General features: G+C 48.0%; 1 protein-coding gene across 2 annotated transcripts; it reads right to left on the reverse strand.

Annotated features, from left to right (window-relative positions):
* Positions 1–418: 418 nt before the first annotated feature.
* On the reverse strand, positions 419–17,789 carry rsph4a (radial spoke head component 4A). 2 transcript variants are annotated; one of them, XM_087984158.1, is made up of 6 exons: positions 17,162–17,788; positions 9,323–9,563; positions 6,726–7,484; positions 3,051–3,192; positions 2,006–2,123; positions 419–825 (listed from the first exon to the last, which is right to left on the reverse strand). In XM_087984158.1, exons 1-6 carry the CDS (start codon positions 17,359–17,361, stop codon positions 585–587), a joined length of 1,701 nt encoding a protein of 566 aa, XP_087840284.1. In that variant the 5' UTR covers positions 17,362–17,788; the 3' UTR covers positions 419–584. The 2 variants fall into 2 exon arrangements, with proteins under 2 accessions (XP_087840284.1, XP_087840285.1); XM_087984159.1 differs by lacking the exon at positions 419–825 and having other exon boundaries at positions 2,002–2,123; positions 17,162–17,789.
* Between the last annotated feature and the right edge of the window lie 316 nt (positions 17,790–18,105).

Genomic DNA, 18,105 nt, shown 5'->3' on the forward strand with positions numbered 1-18,105 from the left:
AAATGTTAGCTTGCTTTCTCTCTGCGTATACTGCCTCAGCGGCTGTGATCTCCAGCATGTTCTGTTTTCAGTCCTTCATGCAGTGCTCTCTGTACAACTTGCATCTCTCCCCTCACTTCATCCTTTATACTTCACTCCCTCTTAGTTCCTTGCATGTCACTCCCTCACACCCTCCACTCTTTCTCCAACCTTCTTCTTTACACCTTGCTGCTTCTCCGGTGTCTGCCCATGGGATTTGAGCGCAGATGATGGAAACTTTTGAGCAAAAGCATAAAACCACAGATGCTGGATATGTGGCATAAACACAGAACAAGCTGCAAACAGGCTGCAGTGCCAGGTGACGTCTGCAGACAGAGAAATAGAGTTACTGTTTCAGATCAATGACGTGCCACCAATAAGCGCTTGGGTTTGACATACGCAGTTTAAAAAGAATCTTTTATTATCCTCTATGCAGTTATAAGAAATTCATTTACAAACTTAGTGTTCTTTGAAATATGAGGGGAGCAGCGAGTATCAAAAGGTTCATATAAAATACAGAGAAAAGAAAGTGTCAAAGTTATTTGTATAGGGGAATCCTTCTTTAATTAGTTGTCCTCGTCATCTTCCTCCTCTTCCTCCTCCTCCTCCTCCTCAGCCTCCTCTGCTGCTGCTAGTCGTTCCTCCAATGCGGCTCGCAGAGCCTGCTCCTCTTCCACCGTCGGGTCGTCTACCTCGGTGATATCGGGACCGCTGGCATACTCTGCTTGCACCAGTGGGGCTGAGGGAGGGCTGTAGTTTTCCGGGCTGTACTTATGGCCCCAGCCAAAATAAACATTCTCAAATTTCCTGTCGAACAGGGAAACGATTCAATTGGGTTATACGAGTTAGTCAAGTGACAGTTTGGAGAAGGTGGAGGAGCGAGGTGGTGGTATAGCGGTAGCGTCAATGGATTGAAAATGTGGAGGCTAAGGCTGTGGGGACCTGAATTGAAATCCCATTAGGTAAAAACAATGACTGCAGATGCTGGAATATTTGATTAGATTCCCTACAGTGTGGAAATAGGCCCTTCAGCCCAACCAGTCCACACCAACTCTCCGAAGAGTAACCCACCCAGACCCATTTCCCTCTGACTAATGCACCTAACATTATGGGGCAATTTAGCATGGCCAATTCACCTGACCTGCACATCTTTGGACTGTGGGAGGAAACTGGAGCGCCCGGAGGAAACCCACAAAAACACGGGGAGAATGTGCAAACTCCACACAGACAGATGCCCGAGGTTGGAATCGAACCCAGGACCCGGTTGCTGTGAGGTAGCAGTGCTAACCACTGAGCCACTGTGCCGCTCATATCTAGGAATATAAAGCTGGCTTTAGTACTGGTGACCATGACAACTACCTTCAACAACTGAAGAAGGGCTAATGCCCGAAACGTCGATTCTCCTGTTCCCTAGATGCTGCCTGACCTGCTGCGCTTTTCCAGCAACACATTTCCATCTGTTGTATACATCCGTCTAGTTCACTGATACGCTTTAGCGGCAGAAATCTGCTGTCCTTTCCTGATCTGGCCTTCATGTGACTCCAGAGCCAAAACAAAATGGCTGCCTTTGAAACAGCCTAGCAAGCCCTTGATTTAAGGGTGACAAATGTTGGCATTGTCAGTGGCCCCCTTCATTTCTTATTAAAGAATACATCTTTTTCAATAAAGTGTTAATTTGCTAATTAGAGCAGAGCTCCTGAAACCTCAAACTTCGAAGGTTGCCCCTGAGTTTGACTGTCATCCTGTTGCCTTTCGGAAGTTTGAGGGCACACCGCAGCACCCCCACCCTCCAAATGCTAAGGTTCCCATCTGCAACTGTCCCAACGGAAAGAGCAGTTACTTCTCTCAAGAACAAAGCACTAGACCTAAAAATCCCAATGTGCCCCTGATGAAAGGAAGAAGATAAATACTGAGTTGTTGGCCAACATGCCCAAAGCCAACAAACCCGTCCCACATTCCTGCTGCACCCAAAATAATGGATACTCACTTTCCGATCGCAAAGGTGTAGGCCCCTGGCCACAGGTTGGATCGGACCAAAGCACTGGCGTACTGGGGGATCAGGATGGATGAAGGTTTGACAGCCCAGGGAGGGATATTGTTGACCTCTGAAACAATGAAAGACCAGGAATGAGGCATGAGGTATGCTTCAGTTACTGACACCATCACCACAGAAGGGAATACAATGAGTACATTCCTTTTCCCACTTCTTCGGGCTGTATCCATGAGACTATGAGAAATGGTGAGAAATAGGAACAGTAGCTTTACAAAAACATTGGGAATGATAAATGCTGTGAGACAATGGATTGATGAAATTGAGGGATACAAGAAATTGAGGGGAGAAAGTGGACAATTACGATTGAGGGATGTGGGAAAGACTCAAGTTATTTGGGGTAAAGTGACCCATGTTCATAGAAACAGTGGCATGGTGCATGCAAAGTTCACCAGTAACCTGCCCGCTATAGCTATTGGACATAGGATTTGTCCGATACTGTACCCAGTATCAAGGATCTAAAGCACCACTGTACATAGACAATAAACAATAAAATGATTAGTGGATATGGAGAGAATGTGGATCGTTATGATCGAGAATTATGGGACAAGATGAAGCTAGCGATATGGAAAGTGAGTGGATGGTTAGGATTGAGGGATACAGAGAGCAGGTGAATGGGTGAAGTTCGGGGAATTTGGGGAGACACAGTGGGTAATTGGAATTGAAGGACATGAGAAGAAGGTGGGCAACTCAAATTGAGGAATATGGGGAAAAAATGGATAGGTAGAGGGATACATAGATCAAGTAGGATTAAGGGATAATTGGGAGGAGGTATGTGGGGACTGTATTAGTGAAAAACGGATTGGTTTGCCTGGCCTACGGTCTTCTTCTGCTCTCAGAAGTTTTCAGCAGTCGAACCCTTGAGGAGAGAGGAAGGAAGTTTCACGACTAAAGGTAAAAGGTGACATGACAGGGCAAATAAAGTAAAACCCTGTCCATGCCACCTGGTGTAGAGGGCCTTATTCTGATGATATTGTGTTACCTGCATCCTCAGAGAGTGGAGTGAGGAGCGGTGGTCCCACCTCTGGTTCTGGCTCGTCTGGTGCCTCTCTCTCTTCTTCCTCTTCTTCTTCCTCAAAATCCTCCTCCTTTTTCTGAACAGGATTAAACCAAACACAACGGCCCTGTGACAGAGAAAGCAATTTTAGTTAAGAAGCCGGACCTCTCGAACAGGGTTCAGCATTCTTTAATTTAATCGACTCAACACAATCTTCTCAAAAGGCTCACTGTAAACACAAGACAAGATTGCATTCCGAGGCACGTGAACAAGTGCAGCAGATGAAAATCCTGTCTGAAATGGGTTTTAAGAAGCATCTTAAAGGAGCACAGAGACAGAAAGACTTAGGATTCATGGTGATGTCACTGGTACCACCGATCGTTACCATGCCAACAGTCAGGGAACATGGCCTCAAATCCCACCAGACATCACAGAATCGTTGGTGCAGATGAAAGATGGCCATTTGGCCCATTGTGTCTGTACTGATACTCCAAGCATTTTGACTTTGTGCCAAACTCCTGCCTTCCCCTGTATTCCTTTATATTCTTTCTATTTAAATAAACATCTAATGTCCTCTTCAATGCCTCGATTGAACCTGCCTCTACCACATTTCTAATCAGTGTAATCCAATCCCAGACCACTTGAGAAGATTTTTTTTCACCTCGCATTTGCTCCTTTTGAAAAAAATACTTTAAAATTATACCCTTTGGGTCTTGACCCTTTTATAACTGGGAACACTCTCCAGACTCCACGCAATTTAGAAAAATTCTATCAATTTGCCTCTTAGTCTTCTCTCCAAGGAAAACAGTCCCAACTTCTCCAAACATCTGCACTCATAATTGGACTCTCTCATCCCTGGAACCCATTCTTATAAATCTCCTCTGCTCTCTCTCCAATGCATTCCTTCCTAGAGTGTGGTACTCAGATCTGCACATAATGTTCTAACTGAAGTCTATCCAGGGTCCGTTATAAGTCGAGCACCTCTCGTTTCTTGTAGTTTAAGCCCCTTATTAGTGAAGTCTGGAATACTGTACGCTTTATGAAGTGCTCTACCTACCTGTTCTGGCATCTTTAAAGATTTAAGCATGTACACACCCAAGTATCTCTGTTCCTGCATGCCCTATAGAATAATACCCTTTATTTTAGCTGTCTCTCCATGTGCTTGCACCTAAGTGTATTACTGTACCTCTGCACTGAACTTCATCTGCCATTTCTCTGCCCACTCAACCAATTTCTTGAATGTCTACACAGTCCTCCTCAGAGTTTACAATTTTGCATCATCTGCAAAGTGTGAACACACTCACACACACAGACACACATACACGCACACACACAGACACGCACACACACATACACTCACACACATACACACACGCACATAGACACACACACGTACACATGCGCACGCACACACATACACTCTCTCTCACACACACGCTCTCTCTCTTTCTCACACACACACACACAAACACACAAAATACCAACACTTGGCAACCTCTACTAAAAACCTTCCTCCAGCCCAAGAAATGCTTCTTAACATGATTCTCCACTTCCTAACACTCAGCTAATTTTATACACATTGGTACTGACCATTTCATTCCCTTGATCAATCACTTTCCTCAGAAATCAGTTGTGTGGCCCTATATCAACCATCTTTTGGAAGCCTGTATACACCATGTCAACAGCATTGTCCTCATCAACCCTTCCTGTCACTTCTTCAAAAAACTCCAGAAGGTTAATTAGACATGAATTTCCCTTAATAAATCTACTGCTAACTCTTCCAAATAAATCCACATCTTTCCATGTAATGATTTATTCTATCCCGATTTCAGTTAATAAATCTGGATTATAAAGCTAGTCTCAGTTGTAGTGACCATGAAATAATCATTGATTGTGGTAAAAACCCATGTGTTTCGTTGGTGCTGTGGATTAGCTGCTTCATGGGCCTGTTTAATCAACAGTAGGTGGGCAGCATGGTGGCTCAGTGGTTAGCACTGATGCCTCACAACGCCAGGGACCTGGGTTCCATTCAAGCTTCATGTGACTGTCTGAGTTTGCACATTCTCCCTGTATCTGCATGGGTTTCTACCGGGTGCTCTGGTTTCCTCCTACAGTCCAAAGATGTGCAGGTTAGGTGGATTGCCCATAGTGACCAGGGGCGTGCAGGTTAAATGGATTGGCCATGGGAAATGCAGCGTCACAATGGGGATGGGGATGGGACGGGGTGGTATCCTCTTCAAAGGGTCGGTGTGGACTGATAGACTGAATGGCCTGCTTACACACTGTAGGGATTCTATGATTCACCAATTTCCTTCAGATAAGGAAATCTGGTATTGTTACACCGTCTGGCATACATGTGACTCCAGATCCAAAGCAATGTGATTGGCATTTGGATGGGTATATGAATAGGAAGGGTTTGGAGGGATATGGGCTGGGTGCTGGCAGGTGGGACTAGATTGGGTTGGGATATCTGGTCGGCATGGACAGGTTGGACCGAAGGGTCTGTTTCCATGCTGAACATCTCTATGACTATGACTCTCAACTGCTGTCTGAAATGGTTGAGCAAGACACTCTGTTCAAGGGACAGGAGAGATAGGGAACATCCCAGGAAGGAATAAAGAAAGAAGAATTCCAGGGCTTTGGGTCAAGGGAGCTGCAAGTGTGACCACCAAGGGATAGGCAAGAGGCCAGAATTGGAGAAGCACAGAAATCTTGGAGGTTGAAGGAGCCTACAGAACTAGGGAATCGTGAGACAATGCAGACTAGTGTTATCAGTGAAGCATTCAATGGGTTAGCCCTGTCAGTGAAGAGCCACTCTGCTGAAGAAACCAGAAATATTGGAAGTAGAGAAGGGCAGTGATATTGCAAGTGGTCTCAATTAGGTAATCAGGAGAGCAGCCAAAATATTCTTTGGCGCAACAATTCCCAAACTACAGAATTATGAGTCTCTAAATCACCCTTCAAGATGGCCTCCCGGGCTGAGAGCAGGTCATCTACTCTGTTATATTCCTGTCTTAAGGGCCTGTGATGTGGTCAATACTAATTAATGGCACCAATCTAGCAAACTGATAATCACCGGTCACTGAACTGATAAACTAAGTGACGAGTACAACTTCACCAAGTATATTTGCAGAACAGCTGAGTGTCCCAGCAAACAAAGGTACAACATTAACATTTAAATACAGAGGAACCTTGATTATCAGGCATTTGATTATCCGAATATTGGATTATCCGGCAAGATCACATGCTCCCGATGCTGGGCTAAACTATGTTACCCGGCATTCAATTATCCGGAATTCGATTAACCGAATGAAATACTCCCCGTCCGTGTCCTTAGGATAATTGAGGTTCCTCTGCACCCCCTTTATTTGGTGGAATTTCTAAATGCTAATAACAGGTGTCTCCCCATTCACGTGAATTCCCAGCAAATGCAGGTCCACAATCTCTTTTATCATCACTTAACGTGCCAGATTTCAGCTCTCTGCTCATAAAGTCCCAGTCACTGTTGGCTCCCAGTTTTTGAGAGTTTATCACTGACTCAGAAAAGCTCATCATCACCACCGCCTTCTCACCTAGGGACCCTGAGAGAATCTTGCGAGTGAGGGATGAAGATTAGGAAGAGAAGAAACTGAAACGTGGAGGTGTAAAAGGCAGGCTTACCTGTGGGAGGATGTGTTGTGTGTGATGGACCCAGTTGGCCATGGTGTCCAACAGCTCTGCTGTAGCAATTCCCTCAAATTCTGGATTCTCCTCGTAATTATCCCTCACTGACCCTTCCTCCTCCTCCTCCTCTTCATCTCCAAACTGATAGAATCCCAGTGGGCTGATCTGAGAGCCAGCAGATATCCGAGCAATCTGCGCCCTCAGGTAACTCATCTCGTTACCAGGAAACGGTGGATAACTGATGACGGGCGCATCCAAGTTGCCGGTGAAGAATTTCTTGATCTTCCTGGCTACTGTGATCTGTGCTGGTGTAACAGGGGGCAGCTTTACCCATGGCTTGGCTGGTTCACTGCAAACAAAGTAAGTGTACCTGTTGGTGCCGGAGCGATTTTCTTCTTTTGGGATGACTGGTGGGGGTTTATATGTTGACTCTGGAGGCTTGTCTTCAGGTTCTTCTGTTTCTTCCTCCTCAGTTCGATCAAAGTCCTCTTTATCATCTTCCTTTCCCTCTGCGTCCTCCTCTTCTCCCAACTCCTCTGCATCCTCCTCCCCCTCACGGAAATCCACCTCAGCTATAATATAATTCCCATTGATTCCTAAGATCTTCCCCCAGAACCGGCACTTCTGCAGTGGATGGGCTTCCACCAGTTGCTTCAGTGCCAGAAAGATGCGGTACATCTCATCGCTGCTGAGGCCAATTCCCGCCTGCTCAAAGTAATAGGCCATTTCCATGATATTGGGTAGGGGTGTATCCGTCTGCCAGAGAGAAGAGAAGGATGTTAAAGGGAATGGTGCTGAAGTCACAGAGAGAGAGAGAGAGGGAGAAAGAAAAAGAAAGAGAGTGAGAAAGAGACAGCGAAAAAGAGGAAATGTTCAGAAAGATGTTGTGTAACTAGAAAGGGTTCAGAAAAGATTTACAAGTATGTTGCCAGGGTTGGAGGAGTTGAGCTATAGGGAGAGGTTGAATAGGCTGGGGCTGTTTTCCCTGGAGCATCGGAGGCTGAGGGGTGACCTTATAGAGGTTTATAAAATCATGAGAGGCATGGATAGGGTAAATAGACAAGGTCTTTTCGGTGGGGTGAGGGAGTCCAGAACTAGAGGGTATAGGTTTAGGTTGAGAGGGGAAAGATATAAACGAGACCTGAGGGGCAAATCTTTCACGCAAAGAATGGTATGTGTATGGACTGAGCTGCCAGAGGCAGTGGTGGAGGCTGGTACAATTATAACATTTAAAAGGCATCTGGATGGATATATGAATAGGAAGGGTTTGGAGGATATGGGCCAGGTGCTGGCAGGTGGGACTAGATTGGGTTGGGATATTTGGTTGGCATGGACGGGTTGGACCAAAGGGTCTGTTTCTGTGCTGTACATCTCTGTGACTCTGTGAAAGACAGAGAAAGAAAGAGAGACAGAGAAAGAGAATGGAAGGAAGTAAGTCACCTTTCACAATATCCAGAAACCCCAAGTTTACAACAAGTAGAATACTTCAGAATGTTGTCACAAATGTCACATAAGAGGCTAATGTCTGCACCCACAAACAGCAAAGTGAGAAGTGCCTAGCAGGACTATATTGCTAGCTGATGAAATGTTTATGAGAGTTTTGAAACTTTTAATCATATGTAAAAAACATCATAGCCACAACTAGGTTTTAAAATTCATTTCAGAATCAGAAGCACCCAAGCAGAAAGATTTTAGTTTGTGAAGTTTCAAAGCTGTATCAGTGTTTTTAGGCTGAGGAGCAGACTGAAAAGAGGATGAGGGCATCAGAACTGAAAAACTGTCTGCAAAACAAGAAATGAATGAGTTGAGATAGGAATGATGCTTTGCTGGGATTGAGTATCTGTAAAGGATACCGTTGAGAAAAAGGTTGAAAGTTTGTTTTGCTGTTTATGATAAGGTATATCTAACCTGTCATGCAGAGGATATATCTCTATAAATTTGTTTGGCTGTTCATTTATGTACTAAACTTGTGTTCTTTTGTTAAAGAACACTGACAGCTTCATATGAATATGTTGAATAAAGAAAACACACATTAAGCAACTGAAAACAAAAATACTGAAAACAAACAAACTAGCAAACTAGATTTCAGCCTGGGAGATGATTTGTCCAATATTGCCATCAGCCAGGATCATAACAGATTGGAAATTGCTTTTGGAGGTCCTGAGGTTATGAAAGGTGCCACAAAATCAAGTATTTTTTTTCCTCTATCTGTTTTAACAACGTTGGTTGAAGGATGAATATAGGCTGGGTCCTGAGAGGAACTCACCTGCTCTTCTTCAAAATAGTACTGTGGGATCTTGTTTATTCACCTCAGGAGGCAGACTGAGCCACAAATGAATGTGATTGGAAACACAATAATAACATAAAAATGTCGGCCTAGATTGTGGAGAGAGCAGTAAGCCATACCTGTCTGAACCATAATGTGGAAGTGCTAACATTGAGCCTAAACACACATCAAGACTGGAGACATGATCTGAAAAGCATATAGAACAGACAACAATGCTTGAGCATCCAACACGTTGTGCTACCTACTCAGCTCTGTGCACTTCTATTCTGTGACAGTGGAGTACTAAACTGCTGATATCAGTATTTACCACTTCCTCCTCGTGATCTGCTGCCGCCCCTTCTTCTGTCTCGACTGTCTTCACAAAGAGAGATTTCTGAACCTCAGCCAGACCGTACGCCATTGAATTCTCATACTCGTCACGAAGAGTATCCATTTTCTTGGAGAACTGAGACCGTTTCACCTTCTTGCTGATGTCTTCAATGATGTCCACAGCATTGTCAGGTCTCTCATCCAACATCCTGGTTAACACCTGTGACAGGTGATCATAACTAATAGAGAAATAACAGAGAACAGAAAGGACACTGCACTCAGTTGGTTCAGTGTTACTCCCTACCTTGAGCTCAACCATCTCAAACATTTAAAATTATATTTTCCTCCCATTTGCTAATATTGCTTACACCTTTCTCCTCTTGAATTTTCGCAATGGTGCTGCTGCCAGCTAAGGCTGCCCTTAAGTCCATTTACTGAAGTGATGATTACTTGCACGAGCGTTCATACTGAGTGGGTAAGCAGGTAAGTGTGAGAGGAAATCATAGCCCAACCAGATTACAAATGGATGGAGAAAGATACAAAATATATGCTCATTGCCACTGTCATTGCCCAATGTCTGTCTTTGCCTTTCAAGGACTAATACATAATTTAGCTACTCTCCTCCTTTTGTACACTTGAGAAAGCTCTTTCAATCTGCTTTTATATTTCTGGTCAGTTTACCTGGTCACCTCTTCTTTTATCTCTTATCAACTTTTTGGTGACACCTTTCTGACCTCAAAAACATTCTCAATCCTCAGACTTTTTATTATTCTTTGCAACTTGATAAACCTTTTCTTTTAATCTGGTACTGTCCTAAAGTTCCTGAGTAAGCCAATCTTTCTTGTTGAGTTTTTGTTTTTTTGAACAAATGTAATTTTGTTTTTATTTTAATTCTCTGTGGGATGTAGGGCATCACTGGCTGGTCAGCATTCATTCCATCTCTAGCTCCTCTTGAGAAGGTGGTGGTGAGCTGCCTTCTTGAACAACTGCAGTTCACGTGCTGTAGGTTGACCCATGATGCCCTTCAGGATGGAATTCCAGGATTTTGATGCAGAGATAGTGAAGGAACAGCGATATATTTCCAAGTCAGGATGGTGAGAGGCTTGGAGGGGAACTTGCAGGGGATGATGTTCCCATGTATCTGCTGCCCTTGTCTTTCTAGATGGAAGTGGTTGTAGGGTTGGACGTTGTTTGGTGAATTGCTACAGGTGCATCTTGTACATAGCACACACTGCTGCTATTAAGCATCAGTGGTGGAGAATGTGGATATTTGTGGATGTGCCAATCAAGTGGGCGGCTTTATCCTAAATGGTGTCAAGCTTCTTCAATGTTGGTGGAGCTGCATCAACCCAGAGAAGAGGAGAGTATTCCGTCACACCCCTGATTGTGCCAGGTTGGATTTGTTATGCTTTTGTGTAGAGAGCATACTTGAGCAATTTTCCATATTGTTGGGTAGATGCCAGGGTTGTGACTGTACTGGAAGAGCTTGGCTATGGGAGCACAAGTTCTGGAATACGAGTCTTCAGTAACACTGCCGCAATGTTGTCCATGCTCATAGACTTTGCAGTATCCTGTGCCTCCAACCATTTTGTGACATCAAAGCGAGTGAATCAAATTGGATAAACACTGGTATCTGTGATGCTGGGGATAACTGGAAAAGGCTGAGATGGATCTGCCATATCTTCTGTACTGATCTGCTAAGTTCTTCCATCCTTGAGGCTGGGAATAGATGTGAGTTGTTTAATTGTCCACCAACATTCATGACTGGATGTGGCAGGACTGCAGAGCTTAGATAATGATCTGTTGGTTGTGGGATTGCTTAGCTTTGCTGTCATTTGCTGCTTATTCTGTTGGCAAGCAAGTAGCTTTCTTTGGCAGCTGCATCAGGGTATCACCTCATTTTTAGGCATGCCTGCTGCTGCTCCTGGCACGCCTTCTTGCACTCCATTGAACTGGGCTTGATTCCCTGGCTTGAGTGGGTGATATGGGAGAAAGTGAGGACTGCAGACGCTGGAGATCAGAGTCGAAGAGTGTGGTGCTGGAAAAGCACGGGCCGGTCAGGCAGCATCCGAGGAGCAGGAGAATCGATGTTTCAAGCATAAACCCTTCATTAGTAATATGGGGGATATGTTGGGCCATTGGGTTGCAGATTGTGCTGGAGTAGCTGCTGTTGATGGCTCATAGTGTGTAATGGATGTCTAGTTTTGATTTGTTAGATCTACTTGAAGTTTGTCCCATTTAGCACAGTGATAGTATCACACAACACAAGTATTCTCAATGTGAAGGCAGGACTCAGTCTCTACAAAGTGGTCACTCTTACCAATAATATCATGGACAGATGCATCTTCAGATTGGCAAGGATGAGGTCAAGTATGCTTTTTCCTCTTGTTGGTTCCCTCACCACTGGCCACAGACTCAATCTAGCAGCTATGTCGGACTCAACCAGCTCAGTCAGTTGTGCTGCTGCCGAGCCAATCTTGGTGGTGGACATTGAAATCTCCCACCCAGGGTACATATTTCAGCCTGGCCACCATCAGGGCTTCCTTCACGTGTTGTTCAACATGGAGGAGTACTGAATCATCAGTCGAGAAAAGATGGTACGTGGTAATCAGCAGGAGGTTTCCTTATCCATGTCTAACCGGAAGCCATGAGACTTCGTGGGGTCCGGAGTCAATGTTGAGGGCTCCCAGGGCAATTCCCTCCTGACTGTACACCACAGTGCTTCCACCTCTGCTGGGTCTGTCCTACCAGTGAGACAAGACATAACCAGTGATGGTGTAGTGATGTCCAGGACATTACCTGAAAGGTAGGATTCCATGAGTATGACTATGTCAGGCTGTTGCTTGACTAGTCTGTAATTTTGTTGTAGATTTTAGATTGTTTGTTTAAATGCTTCTATCTTTATATATTGGCCAACATCCCATTTTGTGCATTGAATCAGTCCACCTCAGCAGTCTTCCAGTTACCCACATAACTGGCTCAGCTTAAGTATGAGATTCTTTATTCCAACTGAAATACGTTGGTTTCAAACTTAATGGGGAATTCAATTATACTATGATCAATTTTTTTCCCAGTGGAACTTTTACTATGAGATTACTAATGAACACTGTTGCACTAGATCTAAAATAACCTTAAAACTTGCTAGTTGCACAACATTTTGTTCAGAAAAGTATCACAAATACATTGTACAGTCTAAGTGTCCAGAGAAACTTTGTCAATGTGATTAGTCCAGGCCATATGAAGATTAAAGTTCCCTACAATTATTACTTAATTCTGAGCTCCAATTATTGTTTTCTTAACAGTCTATGCAACAGTATCACTGTTATTATGGTACCTATAAACTAATCCAATCAGTGTTCCCTCAACCTACATATTTTATGAGGCTGAAGTGGGTACTGCAGATGCTGGAGGTTAGAGTGATGCAGGAAAAGCACAGCAGGTCAGACAGCATCCAAAGAGCTGGAAAATCGACGTTTCAGGCAAAAGCCCTTTATCAGGAATGAGGCTGGGAGCCTCAGAGGTGTAGAGATAAATGGGAGGGGGTGGGGGTGGGGGTGGGGGTGGGGCTGGGGAGAAGATAGCTGAGAGTGCAATAGGTGGATGGAGGTGGAGGTAAAGGTGATAGGTCAGAGAGGAGGGTGGAGCAGATAGGTGGGAAGGAAGATTGACAGGTGGGACAGGTCATGAGGATGGTGCTGAGCTGGAAGGTTTGAACTGGGGTAAAATGGGGGGGGGGGAACTGGGGTAAAATGGGGGGGGGGGGAACTGGGGTAAAATGGGGGGGGGGGGGAACTGGGGTAAAATGGGGGGGGGGGGGGAACTGGGGTAAAATGGGGGGGGGGGGGGAACTGGGGTAAAATGGGGGGGGGGGGAACTGGGGTAAAATGGGGGGGGGGGGGGAACTGGGGTAAAATGGGGGGGGGGGGGGGGGAACTGGGGTAAAATGGGGGGGGGGGGGGAACTGGGGTAAAATGGGGGGGGGGAACTGGGGTAAAATGGGGGGGGGGGGGAACTGGGGTAAAATGGGGGGGGAGGGGAACTGGGGTAAAATGGGGGGGGGGGGGAACTGGGGTAAAATGGGGGGGGGGGGGAACTGGGGTAAAATGGGGGGGGGGGAACTGGGGTAAAATGGGGGGGGGGAGAACTGGGGTAAAATGGGGGGGGGGGAGAACTGGGGTAAAATGGGGGGGGAACTGGGGTAAAATGGGGGGGGGGGAACTGGGGTAAAATGGGGGGGGGGAACTGGGGTAAAATGGGGGGGGGGGCTGGGGTAAAATGGGGGGGGGGGGGGACTGGGGTAAAATGGGGGGGGGAACTGGGGTAAAATGGGGGGAGGGGGTAAAATGGGGGGGAGGGGGGGAACTGGGGTAAAATGGGGGGGGGGGGGAACTGGGGTAAAATGGGGGGGGGAACTGGGGTAAAATGGGGGGGGGGAGAACTAGGGTAAAATGGGGGGGAAATGGGGTAAAATGGGGGGGGGAACTGGGGTAAAATGGGGGGGGGGGAACTGGGGTAAAATGGGGGGGGGGGAACTGGGGTAAAATGGGGGGGGGAACTGGGGTAAAATGGAGGAGGGGGGGAACTGGGGTAAAATGGGGGAGGGGGGGAACTGGGGTAAAATGGGGGGGGGGGGACTGGGGTAAAATGGGGGGGGGGGACTGGGGTAAAATGGGGGGGGGGGCTGGGGTAAAATGGGGGGAGGGGGAACTGGGGTAAAATTGGGGGTGGGGGAACTGGGGTAAAATGGGGGGGGGGGAACTGGGGTAAAATGGGGGGGGGGGGAAACTGGGGTAAAATGGGGGGAGGGGGAACTGGGGTAAAATGGGGGGAGGGGGGAACTAGGGTAAAATGGGGGGGGAACTAGGGTAAAATGGGGGGGGGAACTGGGGTAAAATGAGGGGGAGGGGGTAAAATGGGGGGAGGGGGGGAACTGGGGTAAAATGGGGGGGGGGGAACTGGGGTAAAATGGGGGGGAGGGGAACTGGGGTAAAATGGGGGGGGGGGGAACTGGGGTAAATTGGGGGGGGGGACTGGGGTAAATTGGGGGGGGGACTGGGGTAAAATGGGGGGGGGGAACTGGGGTAAAATGGGAGGGGGAACTGGGGTAAAATGGGGGAGGGGGGGACTGGGGTAAAATGGGGGGGGGGAAACTGGGGTAAATTGGGGGGGGGGGGACTGGGGTAAAATGGGGGGGGGGGGCTGGGGTAAAATGGGGGGGGGACTGGGGTAAAATGGGGGGGAGGGGGGAACTGGGGTAAAATGGGGAGGGGGGAACTGGGGTAAAATGGGGGGGGGGGAACTGGGGTAAAATGGGGGGGGGGAACTGGGGTAAAATGGGGGGAGGGGAGGAGGGGGAAACTGGGATAAAATGGGGGGGGACTGGGGTAAAATGGGGGGGGACTGGGGTAAAATGGGGGGGGGGGGGGTGGAGGGGTAAAATGGGGGGGACTGGGGTAAAATGGGGGGGAACTGGGGTAAAATAGGGGGGAACTGGGGTAAAATAGGGGGGGAACTGGGGTAAAATGGGGGGGAGAACTGGGGTAAAATGGGGGGAGAACTGGGGTAAAATGGGGGGGAGAACTGGGGTAAAATGGGGGGGAGAACTGGGGTAAAATGGGGGGAGAACTGGGGTAGAATGGGGAGGGGGGAACTGGAGTAAAATGAGGGGGGGACTGGGGTAAAATGTGGGGGGGGGGGGGACTGGGGTAAAATGGGGGGGAGAACTGGGGTAAAATGGGGGGGGGGAACTGGGGTAAAATGGGGGGGGGGGGGAACTGGGGTAAAATGGGGGGGGGGGGAGACTGGGGTAAAATGGGGGGGAGAACTGGGGTAAAGGGGGGAAACTGGGGTAAAATGAGGGGGGATTGGGGTAAAATTGGGGAGGGAAACTGGGGTAAAATGGGGGGGGGATCTGGGGTAAAATGGGGGGGAGGGGAACTGGGGTAAAATGGGGGGTAACTGGGGTAAAATGGGGGGGGTAACTGGGGTAAAATGGGGGGGAGAACTGGGGTAAAATGGGGGGGAGAACTGGGGTAAAATGGGGGGAGCTGGGGTAAAATGGGGGGGGACTAGGGTAAAATGGGGGGTGCGGAACTGGGGTAAAATGGGGGGGGAGAACTGGGGTAAAATGGGGGGGGGAGAACTGGGGTAAAATGGGGGGAACTGGGGTAAAATGGGGGGAGACTGGGGAAAATGGGGGGAGACTGGGGAAAATGGGGGGGAACTGGGGTAAAATGGGGGGGAACTGGGGTAAAATGGGGGGGAGAACTGGGGTAAAATGGGGGGGAACTGGGGTAAAATGGGGGGAATGGGTAAAATGGGGGGGAACTGGGGTAAAATGGTGGGGGGACTGGGGTAAAATGGGGGGGGAACTGGGGTAAAATTGGGGGGAGAACTGGGGTAAAATGGGGGGGATCTGGGATAAAATGGGGGGGGGGGGGAAACTGGGGTAAAATGCGGGGGGGGGGGAGAACCGGGGTAAAATGGGAGGGGAACTGGGTTAAAATGGGGGGGGACTGGGGTAAAATGGTGGGGGGGGGGGGAACTGGGGTAAAATGGGGGGGGGGAACTGGGGTAAAATGGGGGGGGGAATGGGGAAACTGGTGTAGTCCACATTGATGCCATGGGGTTGAAGGGCAAAAGATGAGGCGTTCTTCCTCCAGGCATCAGGTGGTGAGGGAGTGACAATGGAGGAGGCCCAGAACCTGCATGTCCTTGGCAGAGTGGGAGGGGGAGTTGAAATGTTCGGCCAGGGGGCGGTGTGGTTGATTGGTGTTGGTGTCCTGGAGATGTTCTCTGAAGCGCTCTGCGAGAAGGCGTCAGGTCTCTCCAATGTAGACGAGACCATGTCAGGAGCAACGGTTGCAATAAATGACGTGTGGAAGTGCAGGTGAAACTTTGATGGCTGTGGAAGGCTCCTTTGGAAGGAGGTGAGGGAGGAGGAGTGGGCGCAGGTTTTGCAATTCCTGCAGTGGCAGGGGAAGGTGCCAGGAGGGGAGGGTGAATTGTTGGGGGGGGGAACGTGAACCTGACCAGGCAGTCATGGAGGAAATGGTCTTTGCAGAAAGCAAATAGGGGTTGGGAAGGAAAATATATCCCTGGTGGTAGGGTCCGTTTGTAGGTGGCAGAAATGTCGGCGGATAATGCGATTTATGCAGAGTTTGGTGGGTTGGGAGGTGAGGACCGGGGGTTCTGTCCTTGTTGAGGTTAGAGGAGTGGGGTTCCAGGGTGGAGGAGCGGGACAGAGGTGCACCGCCTCCGCCGCGTCTGCTCCCAGGAGAACCAGTTCCATGAACAGCTCACCAACTTCACCAACACATTCCATCCCGACCTTACATTCACCTGGACCATCTCAGACACCTCTTCCCCCCTTCCTGGACCTTTCCATCTCCATCAATGGTGACCAACTCAACAGTGACATTTTCTACAAACCCACTGACCCCCTCAGTTAACTGGATTAAACCTCCTCCCACTCTACCTCCTGCAAAAATGCTATCTCGTATTCCCAACTCCTCCACCGCATCTGCTCCCAGGAGGACCAGTTCCACCACAGGAAACACCAGACGGCCTCCTTCTTTAAAGTCTGCTATTTCCCCTCCCACGTGGTGGAAGATGCCCTCCAATGCATCTCATCCACATCAGGCAGCATTCAAGGAGCAGGAGATAGAGAAAGGAAGAGATGCTCTTTTTAGCTGAACTGCTGTAAACTCGATGGTGGGGATGGGGGTGGAGGTAAACAATCAGATGATCCACTCCCAGACAACGGGTAGGAGTGGAGGAGGATAAATGTGTTAATCCAGTAACTTTTACCAGTTTGTTTCGAAGTTTACATACTCACAGGTTGAGGTTCGTTATTGGGCTTTGCTGCAGCAAATAGGCCTTCGCATTTTGGATTATGATTTCGTTTGCAGATGTCAGGGTGTGCTCAGACTCCACCTGCACCAACAACTCCTGACTACTTATGCTGCTGGCAAATTCACTGTGTTGTATTTTGCCCTCAGACTCTGACTGGCTCGGTTTAGGCGCTTCGTCCGACATTTTTGTTTCCTTCTGTTTAATTTTCACTTTCTACAATCTATTTACTGTCAGCCTGATTCGGTGGCTAGTCGTTTATCCCACTTTTAGAAATGCCACTATGCCCGATACCTCCCTCGCACCCTTTTATTTTGTTTTCTCTTTTCCCATTTTTCCTAATTTTCTATGCTTAATTACCCTGAAACACCATCTTTCTCTCCTCCCTTAACCCCGTACCACAACTCTCTCTCTCTTCCCCAGTAATATCTCTCCACGTAACTCTCACTCTCTCTATCCTTCCCACCAGTAATTCACTCACTCTCCCCTCCAGTAACTCTCCCCCAGTAACTTTCTCAATCTCTCTCCCCCCACAGTAAATCTCATTCCTTCTCTCCCGTCCCAGTAACTCTCTCCCCCAATAACTCACTCACTCTTGCCCTTCACAGTAACTGGCCCCCTTCCCTCAGTAATTCTCTCACTCACTCTCGCCCAGTAACACTCGCTGTTCTCCCTCCACCTCCAGCAACTCTTCCCCAAAGACTCATTCACTCTTCACCCTCCCAGTAACTTTTGCCCTTCTCCCCACTAACTCTGTCTCCCTCCCCCTCTCCCCAATATCTCTGTCTCCCTCCCCCTCTCCCCAATAACTCTGTCTCCCTCCCCCTCTCCCCAATAACTGTCTCCCTCCCCCTCTCCCCAATAGTTCTGTCTCCCTCCCCCTCTCCCCAATAGCTCTGTCTCCCTCCCCCTCTCCCCAATAGCTCTGTC

The sequence above is a fragment of the Chiloscyllium plagiosum genome, unplaced genomic scaffold (assembly GCF_037043375.1).
Source record: "Chiloscyllium plagiosum isolate Xiang-an unplaced genomic scaffold, Cpla_swu_hap1 HiC_scaffold_47, whole genome shotgun sequence".
Taxonomy (NCBI): Eukaryota; Metazoa; Chordata; class Chondrichthyes; order Orectolobiformes; family Hemiscylliidae; genus Chiloscyllium; species Chiloscyllium plagiosum.

What these genes read in the sequence shown, in the direction of transcription:
- rsph4a (XM_087984158.1), bottom strand. Translation starts at nt 17,361, where the DNA reads ATGTCGGACGAAGCGCCTAAACCGAGCCAGTCAGAGTCTGAGGGCAAA. An exon ending in CAGATCACGAGGAGGAAGTG is followed by an intron (nt 7,485 to 9,322) that starts GTAAATACTGAT and finishes TCTCTCTGGCAG; the next exon opens with ACGGATACACCCCTACCCAA. An exon ending in TACACCTTTGCGATCGGAAA is followed by an intron (nt 826 to 2,005) that starts GTGAGTATCCAT and finishes CCTGTTCGACAG; the next exon opens with GAAATTTGAGAATGTTTATT.